Source organism: Pollachius pollachius (genome assembly GCF_949987615.1).
Source record: "Pollachius pollachius genome assembly, chromosome: 10".
NCBI lineage: Eukaryota > Metazoa > Chordata > Actinopteri > Gadiformes > Gadidae > Pollachius > Pollachius pollachius.
In genome coordinates this window covers 10758132-10769505 of record NC_136943.1, presented here as the reverse complement: position 1 = coordinate 10769505, position 11374 = coordinate 10758132, and the positions used below count along the sequence as shown (strand labels likewise).

Here is an 11374-nt window from a genome sequence, read left to right as displayed (position 1 = left end):
GTCTTTAAACTTAAATAACCTTGTCTTAATTTATACGTCTTATGGTTATTTTGCCAGGGTCTATAAAATGCTGTGTAAGGTCACGTAACATTTTTGCAATAATGTAGCCTACGCTGTACTTGCATATGTGGCAGCAATTTGTCACCACTAGGTGGTGCTACTTTGCCATCGCAGCTGGCTGGATAACGGACACTGCGTGCTCCCTACACCTCTGAATGTGTCCCCAGCCATATGCAAATGATCCGCGTAGTCTGCTTGTTCTGTCTGTCCAGCCCTCAATCCCCTGGGAATATATTAAACCTCAAACCAGTGGGGTGTAGCAGACACACACACACACTGAGCTGTCATGCAAAGAGCAGAGCAGGAGCACCGAGGACATTCAGGCGGTGAAGCAGATGTATGGAGAAGCGAGCACTGCGCCCATGAATGCACACACACGCACACGGTCACACGCACGCAAGCGCACGGCCGCGCTGTCCTCGGCACCAGCTGTTGTCCTTTTCCATCCCCAGCTCGGGGATGACACCTTGACCTCATCTGATTTTTCTTTCTCTCCCTCACCCGTTCCCTCTGTCTCTCTCCCTCTCTCCCGCTGTCCCTCCCTCTCTCAGATGGATTAAATGCTGGCTGCATTCAGCCGGGGAGCTGAGAGGTAAACAGTGGGGCTAATTGCTTTGACTTACTGCTCTTTGTTTTGGCCTCGCGGTGCTAATCAACTCGCTCAGCTTATACGGCTCCGCTTGGCAGGGGCTGCGCGCGACTGTTTATTTGCGGGATAGCGGGGGGATCGGGGTCTGTTTTGTTGACTCCTGTATTCTCTAATAAATGAGACGGGTATTGTGTGTCGGCCCGTCTTCGGCGTCATCTTCAGATTTTTCCCGCCGTCGAAGCCTACTCTAGCTGAGCCAGGGGTGGCGCCTCGCTCAGGTGTGAATCAATTTATCCTCATTAACGAGCGTCTCCCCAATGCTGGCCAATTAACACGCCGCTCCTAATGAAGCCATTAGCTGTCAGATGAGGCAGAGGCGGTGTTTGTCATCCGGCCTGGTGTGTGTGTGTGTGGGGGGGCCGCACACGCATGCCGCGTGTGTGTGTTTATCCACTATTGCTGCTAATAAAAGCAAGGGAATTAATGGAGGGAGCGTGTATGATAATGAGTTAATGTGAAACGAGCAGGACAAGAGCTGATCAGGGCCTCTGTCACGAATGAAGATATCGGACGTATAGCGATTTATTTTCTCTCTCTCTCCCCCCCCCCCCTTCCCTCCTATTCAAAGTACTCTTAGGAAATATTCTGATGCAACCTAAGGGTAAAGTTGGACCCTATACAACCGTACTGAATCTCTCTCTCTCTCTCTCTCTCTCTCTCTCTCTCTCTCTCTCTCTCTCTCTCTCTCTCTCTCTCTCTCTCTCTCTCTCTCTCTCTCTCTCTCTCAACAACGGCGTTGTTGGTGTGTTAGTGCAGTGACAGAATACCTATCAAATGGTAATATATTACTTATGTCACTTACCAGTGCGGGGCTTTTTGTTCAGCTCGGAAAAAAAACAACTCCTCATTATCTGTTAAATCCGTTGTAGATCAAATCCTACCAAGGCCTAAAAAAAGTACACATGAAATGAGTGCAGCAGTAGACAGTTTCGGGAATTATGTCACAGTTGTCACAAGGTCTTGTTTCACTCTGAGCCTTGTAGAGTGTGTTTTAGCTCAACCAAATCTGCTGACAGTGTCTAAGAAAGAAGAATATAATATGATGGCCAATTTGTATGTCAGACAGGCATATTCGCTTTTTCCTATCACACATGACAATGCTTTGAGAAGTTAAATGCTGCTTGGATAGTTAAAAGAAAAAAAACCCAAAGCTATATATTTCACATTTAAAATGTATTAGGCGTATGTTTCCTTGTCATGGGAAATGGAAAATTATCCTGACGGCCAAATATATGCCCAAATATTTGCTTTTATAACTTATTAAATTAGCCTAATCTTGGTCTTTCTTACACCATTAACGCATTCAGCTATTTTAATTTGAAAAAGAAAAGTACACATATGAGGTTTTCTTTATCCCCCCCCTGGATGTAAACCTCTGAGAATTTTAAACCAAATATTGATTCTGCATTTTTTTTCTTTGTACACTTGAATGGAGGAAGCCAGAAGCCACTGGGGAATTCTGCTCCTATTGACGTGGACCTCATGAAGTTCAATTCTACTCTTAATAGATTGAAGTTGTAGGTCAGTCTGTCCTCCAGAATTCCACTGATTTCCAGCGGTCCAATGTTAGGTTCCTGTAAGCCGTGAGGACTCTCATGGCCCACTGTACCCCAGTATAGAGGCGGCTTGTTTCTGTAGCTGTGTCCCCTCCTGATCCCTAGCAGCTCACTGAAGCTGGCTGGACAGCCCTCAGCTCTTCAGAGGGGTGGGCTGTGAGAACGTGAAATTGATTTTGGGTTACGTGATTAATCTTATTTCCCATTCCGCACCGACCGACCAACTCTCTCCTCCCAGCCCCACCCCCCACCACCACCACCACCACCACTCCTCCCTGTCCGATGCTCACACATCACTCAGAATTGAATCTGTGGCGTGTTGTGACCTCCAACGTTGCTGCATCAGCGACAGTATAGCAACGTTAGCCACAGCTATGCTCCTCTTTTAGTTTCAGGTCTGTCTCAACTTTCCCACATTCTCCTATAGCAGACATGCTGGTGCTAATGTTTCCAAATGCCTCAAAATATACAAGATAATATGAATCAAAGTAGACCTGTACGTTCTTAAAGAATCCTTTTAATATATTCATGACATGTTGAAATTGCACTCCTGTTCTTCATTGTAGACGTACACAGCGGTACTCTGTGTGTATTTTTACATGTAGACATACATTCCTGTCTATCCAAACAAAATTTAAAGCTATGTTTCCGTCTCTATTTATGAATAAATGTAGTCAGCAGAGAGATATGTGTGTGTGTGTACAGACATTTAGGTGCAAATCGCTAGATCAACATCATATTGTGCCCAACACTTGCAATAATGTCCAATATTAGATATTGATGTGCTGGTGTGGATATGCATAAGCATGAATGTTTTCTCTATTTTTAAATGCCTGTTACTGTTACTCCTGTTTATATTCCTGCTATGATTTCTGTGCTTCCATTACATTATGTAACTTATGTTGCAGAAATAGCTGCTGCAAAGATGGGGGGTCATAATAACAACATGAATGTTCTCTGTAGCCGGCAAGACACAGCAGTCAATGCTACATTACTGAAGCTTTTTTATCTGTGTGTGTGTGTGTGTGTGTGTGTGTGTGTGTGTGTGTGTGTGTGTGTGTTACTGTGTGAGTGCACGCACCTGTGTGTGGGTTTAACTCACAAAAGAGAATCTCGAGAATCTATTTGCGTAATTTAAAAACGTAATTGCGGCGTGTGTGTTCATTCCACCAGTAATTTATGTGTGCGTTAAAATAATAGAGTATATCTGTTTTACATAACATCCCCTGTTTATAATACCTCCATTATGTATGTAGTGAAAATGACAACAGATAGATTGTTGAAGTTCCTCGTTGTAAAATGACACCTGGCAACCCAAATCTTAGTATAATAACGATAATAATACTATAACTATTACAGAAATGGTAGAACTCTGTGCATGAGTAACAGGGTGATGTGAATGCTTTAATCCAGCCTATGACAGAGGACAGAGTTTGCTCTAATTGTTGTTTTTTCTAATATTGTTTGTGTTGAAACAATCAAACATTAAGCATTGACTATTGAAACCTCACATTTACATGAACTTCTAGAATGATGATGTCATATTGTCATGTTATTCATATGTATAGGCAAAAAATCGAAAGTCAAAAGTATCAGAATAAGACACTCACTCTGTTTAAAAGTTGAGAGAGGGAAAGAGAGAGAGAGAGAGAGACAGAAAGAGGGAGATTTCCTGTTTTTATGGTTCATCTTTGACAATAAAGTGCAGCTGATAAAGGGCACCAGCATATGGCAGAGGGAGCGACTGATTTTAATGCATCTCATCAGTGGGCCGTCCCAGGAGGGAGGGGTGCACCAGTTTATTCTTTGTCACCTCTGTGTTGGGCCGTCCCGGGTGGAGGGCTGTAATCCCTCCCCTTCACCCTCGTCCTCCATCCTGCACACAGAATTGAGATTAAAAACGTGGGGCGTCCTCCTCTCATTCACCTTCTGCTATAGCGTGTTTTTATAGCCGCCAGGCCTTGACACATGTTCTCTCCAAACATTTCACCATAAGAGCGCTGACTGTTTCTTTATAAAGATTGTTATTTTTAAAACCAAATGCTTTCTTCAGCAGGATGATCAGCTTCCACTGCAGTGTTGGTTGTTAGTTTGTATCATCTGGTTAAGATATCAATTATTTATATATTCAAAAATAATAAAAACATATTATAATTGTACTAATAGTATAAATATACTACTTCTTCTACTACTAGTTTAGAGGTTTATTGTGCAGGGACAAATTCATTTTTTCATTGTTTCATATAAAATAGATGCCATGCATACAGGTTTCTAGACTAAAATTGCAGCCCCTGTCCCTGTTTACTATTGACTACTGCTACTACTTATACAACTGATGATAATTATAATAATAATAATGCTAATAATAATGCTACCAATAACACAAATAGTCGTAATATCAATAGAAAACAACATACAACAACAATAATAATGTTAACAATTTCAATTTTGGACTGTTGCAATCATATCTAAACCATTTGAATACCACTCAATCTAAAACCAAAGACTCCGGTCTTGGTGTGTAGACATTAGGAAGAAGGTGTGAGCGGTTCACACTGCACCACAGCAGCACAGTTCATAGAGTAACTCCAAAACAACCAACCCAGTTACCCCGTGGTGCTAAAACAGCTCCTCTCCCGCCTCCACCACCACTTAACCAGCCAGGTCAAACTACTACTCCTGGGGCCGTTTGCCATCCTGTCCCCCTATGTATCCTCAGTGCTGGTCTTTCACACCCTCTCAAACTCACATGTGCCCTTATGATAAGACCAACAGGAACGAGAAGTGGTTGAGGTGCACACATTTAAAGATTTGACAGTAAGTGTCTGCAACCGACCAACATGTGCAAATAAACAAAAGAGTGCAAACAGCCAATTGAACCAGTAACAGCATTCAAGGACAGCAGCTAACAGAGTCCTCGAGCTGTGACTCATAAACCAGCGTAACCACAGCCTCCAGTAGCACCAGTATGAACCACGTGAACCCACCAAGTCCTCTTATACTTAAACATCCCATCTCAAGTTTATCTTTTACCAAAACAGACAGTAAGTGACTGATTCACTAGTTAACTTTAAGGGTAATTACAATAATTGATATGCTTGTGTTACTCAACCTATTCAAATACGGACCACACTATTTATAAATGTGATCGTTGAAACATATCTTCTGATTCTTTATATTATTCAAAAACAGGTTGTCCATTAAGTCGGTCTATAATCGCTTTGCCACATAGGATTAATTTTCTAACTAAACTAAAGCTAGGTGGTTTATTTAACAGCACATGTTTGTGAATACACATCCTTGGGGTGGCTAGTGAGTCATAAAAGGGGTAGGATGAACTGTTTTGTTGGAACGGCGCTCCATGCAGATCCAGGGAGGCATTAAAAGGACCACTATAGGACACTGTGGGGCTCCTCCTGGACCTGGGCTGGGCGGCTGCTCATCTCGCGGGGGTAATTTCTCATAAATCAACCGTTATTTTGAACTCAAATAGATGGATGGAATCAATCAACCATGGGGTTTTTATTTTTTATTTTTCTCTTCTTCAGCACAAGCCATCGCTCCCTCCCTCCCTCCCTCCCTGCCTCCTCCATCTCCCCTCTCCCTCACTTCCCTCCCCGCCCGCCCTTCACCTCCACCCTTCGCACCCTTGTCTCGCTCTCTCTCTTGCACTCTCTCTCCTCTCTCTCTCTCTCTCTCTCTCTCTCTCTCTCTCCCTCTCTCTCTCTCTCTCTCGGGCTCGCTCTCTCCCTCTCCCTCCCCTGCCTACCCCCATCCTCAGGCTGCAGCAGGCTGAGGAGATGCATAAATTCAGACACATTAGTATTCCAGTCAGGTTCTGCATTTCAAGGCCTAGCGCCCCCTCCTCCCCCTCCTCCCCCTCCCCCTCCTCCCCCTCCTCCCCCTCCTCCCCTTCCTCCCCCTCCCCCCTCCTCCCCCACACCCCAACTGCCCCCCCTCCTGCCCTCCTCAGCTCTATTTCTGAATCATTTAAGTAGCATTTCAGAGATATATTTAAATAGATATATTATTATTTTTTAAATAATGGGAAATAACATTGAGGTATTAAGATTTTTTTATGAACATAGTTATTGAGAACACTACCCATTCGTCCCAATTATACACAGCTATATAGTCTTCTTTTGATTGTGTATGTGTGTGTGTGAGTGTGCATGTGCATATATTTTGCGTGTGTGTGTTTGTGCATGTGTCATGCCTGTGTGTATACATGTGTGGATGTGTGTGCGTCTGGGTCTGGGTCTGGGTATGTGTATGTGTATGTGTCTGTGTGAGTGAGTGTGTGTGCTTGTGTGTGTGTGCTTGTGTGTGTGTGTGTGTGTCATTGTGTTATGCTGTCAGGCCTAGCAGCCTGGGCGATAAATCACGCATGTCTGATTGAGGAGGGCAGAGGGCCCGGACAATAACATTTCACTGGAACTGCAGGAGAAAGCTCCTCAATTTTCTGTGATCCATAGACGCACCAGTCTGCCGTCCTGCTTGATGAGTCCAGGGTCCTGTTGCATGTAGTGGACAGTATACCGTACTGTAAAACTCGACTAAGTGTCCCCTCTCACATGACATTGAGATAGTGTGAAGGTTGTGGTGTTAAAAAAGCTTGGATCAGAACAAATGAACATTTGTTAAGGTGGAAATTACTTTTTGGGGAAGGAGATTCAATGCAATGATTTATGTTATTTAGATCAGTTCAACAAGAGTGTGGAACTGATTTGACTAAATATTTTGTCTGCAATAACAATATTTGATTTGATAGCAGCATTGATAATAATGTAATATATAGTAGAAGTAGTAGTAGTGATAGTGTTAGTGGTAGTGGGCCTGGTATTAGTAGTGTTAGTAGTAGGCTAGTCGTAGTAGTAGTGGTAGTCATAGTGGTAGTGGAAGTATTAGTTGAAGTGGTATTATAATAGTAGCAGTTGTAGTAATGTTAAGCATAATAATAAAAAATAAGTAAGCTTGAATGATACAAAAATACTACTCATACTTCTATTAAAAGGATAATTATTAATATTAATACGGCTTGTACCACTACAATTAATAATGATAATCATAATAATAATAACTATAATAACTTGATTAACTAAACGCCATTTATACTAAGATATTCACCATAACAAAAATAATATAATATTGATAATTTCATAATTATATTATTAGTGATATTATATTTTAAGTTTATGTATGAAATCATTTTATTGTTTTTGTTATACTATTTACATTTGTATTATTCACGGTTTGATTATTGAAATGTTCCTAATTTATATTGGCACAATTTGCATTTGTATTATGCACATTTGTATTCCGCCATTATCATATGTTTACAAATTAGTCTCTGACATGACCCCTTAAACTTAGACTGCGTTATTTAGGCATATGGAAAACTAAATGGAAACCTTATTGGAATTCTCTTAAGACAACGAGCAATTGTAGCAAGAGGTTGTTTATTACAACATACATAGATTATTTCAAAACATAATACAAGCTTTTTACTGAAAATAAATAATTGCTTGACCTGTCATCGAAATTTGGAATAAAAGCGCCGAAACAGTCAAATCTTACTGAAAATATTGTTTTTACATTGCTAATTAAGAGCATGTAGAACTAACAGCATTGTTTAAATTAATAACTTCAAAAGGGTAATATACAAAACTGTACAATATTCGAAAAAATACTTATGAAATAAACCAATAACAGGAGTATTTAAGATTATAAAATTTGTATAGGCCTACTGAACGTCCAACAGAATGATAGGCAGGTATAGCGTTGTCGTCCTTCTGTATTCCCAGCTCTGCTTCAGAGTCCACAGTTTATATGGTCCAGGATGAGTGAATAAAGGAATCAATAAATAGGGAAACCGTTACTGTTTCACTGGCTATATGTAATAGGATTATGAATTGGATAATATCCCCCAAGTGCTAGATTTTTGGATAGCCTGCTTGTTGCAAGTGGAAAGACGGTTATTTCTATTTTAAATAATAAAATAAACGATGAAATGTTACAGAAATGTTACAAACTAATAAATGTAAATATGTTGACAACCAAACGGTGGACAGCCCTTGGATACACAGGCCTACAACGGATTGTGAAGTCAAACTCAAAACCACCTCCGTGTCTTCAAAACACAAGAGCAGAAAATCAATGGAACAAAAGTGATCCTCTGTTATTTTCTATCCTCACTCCATTGATCTTACGAAGCAATAATCAGAGAAATAAATGAATGACGGTCGGTGACAACTTATCCATGAAACTCAGAACACCAACAGAACCAAACAAACCATCAGTCAGGACAATATTATTATTGAGCTGATGCGAAATAGTGAGATAAACCAAGGCGCTGGCAGGTTATTAGGCACATTTTGTATTTATATCCTTGATGTAGAAAATAATTCTGGCAATTGACTGGCTCCAAAAGTGATTTATAATATGACGTTTGATATGCCGCGATTATAATGTCCCCCCCATCCCACCACGCCGCCCCCCTTCCCCCCCTCCATGACAAATCTAAATGGCGAAGGCTGTTATTGTTGTGTTTCAGTGCTGGGATCATCGCGAGTCTTTACGGGACAGGCACGGGGAGAGGGGGGGGGGGGGGGGGGGCACCGTGTGCCCTGCTCCGCGCGCTCGCTCGATAGATAGTTTGCAGGGGGGATTTACTCCCGGTGCCTCGGTCAGAGATCATGGCACGACGAAGCGTCTCCCGCGCTCCCGCCGCCGTGAGAATACGGTCCCTCGTGCATCGGAGGCTCTCCCGGTGGCGTCATGCGCTTCTCCTTCTGCCGTCGGTTGCAGAACCACACGCGCACCACCTCCTTCTCCAGCTGCAACGAGTCCGCGAGCGAGGTAATCTCCTGCGCGGAGGGCTTGGGACATTTCAGAAAGTGCGTCTCCAAAACCCCCTTCACGCTGACTTCGATGGACGTCCTCTTCTTCCTCTTCCTGCCCTGAGCTGCTATCTTGTCTATACTGCTGGGGCTGCCCGTCGACGAGTCCGCCTCCTCCAGCCACTTGTTCAGCAGCGGCTTTAACTTGCACATGTTTTTAAAGCTCAGCTGCAGAGCCTCGAACCTGCAGATGGTGGTCTGGGAAAACACGTTGCCGTACAGAGTGCCCAGTGCCAGACCCACGTCGGCCTGCGTAAAGCCCAGCTTAATTCTCCGCTGTTTGAACTGTTTGGCAAAGTGCTCCAGTTCGTCCGAAGTGGGCGTCTCTTCGTCGGAGTGGTCGTGGCAGTGGTGCCCGCCGAGGTCGCTGTGATCGGGGCTGAGCGTGTCCCTGAGGCCGGGGTGCATGCCCTGGCCCTGCTGATTGGACGGAGGTGTGAGGCCGCCGTGCTCCAGCATGCCGTTGACCGTGAAGCCCGTCTGGGAGTAGAGGTTGAGCTGCTGCCCGCTGTTGATGGAGGAGTTGTGGGACACCTGAGTGCCCCAGACACCCGGATGGTTGGCATGGTTGTTGTGATGGGGCGAGTGGTGCGCTACGTGCTGCGAGCGGTGATGGATGATGCCGAGCTGAAGGTCCTCCCGGCCGGGTTTGATGTCCTGTTGCTCCATGGAGGCCGACCAGGGGCTGCCCTCCGACAGGCTGCTCGCCCACTGGTGCCCCAGGGAATGGCCGTTGCTCTGGACGCTCTGCAGGTAGTCGCTCTGCATGAGCTTTGGGTGGCTCCTGTAGGGACTGGCCGGCTGCATGGCCTGGCTGTCCGGGTGGATCATGGGGCTGGAACTGAGCAGGGTGTAGGGGCTGGAGGCAGCTGTGGCCATGCTGGCTGCTGAACCCCACTAGTGCTACTGAAAGGAGAGAGCGGCTCAGCCTCTGACATCTCCCTCTCTCTAGAGCCCCAGCAGCAGCAGCTCGGTGAGTGACAGGCGCGGGGCCCACTCACAGGCCGACTGCAGCGCATCAACACGCGCGACTCAGCCAATGACGCCGCAGGTATCCAGATCCCCCCCCCCCTCTTCCTCCCACACACACACAAACACAAACACACACACACACACACACACACACACACACACACACACACTTACACACACAAACACACACACCTCTCCCCGCCTCTTGACGTGGATCCGTGCGGAGGTATAAGAAAGGGTTAACGCCAGTCGAACCGGAAGTGAGTCGGAATGTGGTCCAGAGGGTATGTTCGCGTGGGGTGCAGTTCCTGTTTATTAATTAAAGTTTCCAACTTATTTACGCACGAGCTTATTACTGCTCCTGTCACCCTCGAGCGCGCGCGCAGGAGGAGATTAGGGCGCGAAGGCATTTCTGAGACGTGCCAGCACTTAATTTAGAAGGATACAATCAGAGCAAAAGCCATTCTTACTGCTAATTATTAACTTTACAGCCTCTATTTCCTACGGTGTTTAGAACCAAAATGATAAAAACTATTCAGGATAGACCATAGTGTTTTTTTCTTTCTATTTCAGCATAGTTGTTTATTATAAGAAAGTAATGTATTAGTTCAATTGAACGACTTTGTGTTCATTTATTTCATTACATTACAGGGACTTTACAATGCAATATTTTCGCCTGTATCCCCCATTTTACTATTTCACGATTTGCAGCAAATAATGTTTATTGAAAGTCATCCCAATCACTACAATTTCCATTCCATTTATTTCAGTCCTTTTAACGCAAACCGAAGGCTCTTAAAATTATCTCCACAGAATCTGTTACTAGCTGGAAAAAGGATCATTCTGCATACTTGAGAAGTAACCATAGCTCCGTAATTATATTTGCCACTAAAGTCTCCCCATCCTATTGGTTTGAAATTCCATTAAATATATGGCCCCAGCTCCCAGGTTAAGCTTGATTTAAATTTGCATACATTTTCATATATTTAGCAGAAATAAAAGACGGCTGCAGCCACCAGAAAGTCATTAAAGAGAGGGAGGCAGTGGCCGGGTCGAGCAGCTCGGATGTGCGGGGAGAAGGAGAGGGGACTGGAGCAGGTGAGCAAACCCTGGGCGAATGGGGGGCTAAGGACAGGGCCTGTAGGGTCGACCGCGGGTCCGAAACCCGGAAGAATAGCTCACAGACAAAATTGGCTTTATAACGGTGCTATGCAAAGACTAAACGTGAAGGATTGTGT

The 11374-nt window shown here is 44.1% G+C and overlaps 1 protein-coding gene across 1 annotated transcript; it reads right to left on the bottom strand.

Annotated features, from left to right (window-relative positions):
- Window positions 1-8951: 8951 nt before the first annotated feature.
- LOC307081350 (POU domain, class 3, transcription factor 4-like) lies at window positions 8952-10043 on the bottom strand (the record flags this gene model as incomplete). Its single annotated transcript, XM_079744495.1, has 1 exon — window positions 8952-10043. The coding sequence occupies one exon, from the start codon at window positions 10041-10043 to the stop codon at window positions 8952-8954; it is 1092 nt and encodes a 363-aa protein (XP_079600621.1).
- Between the last annotated feature and the right edge of the window lie 1331 nt (window positions 10044-11374).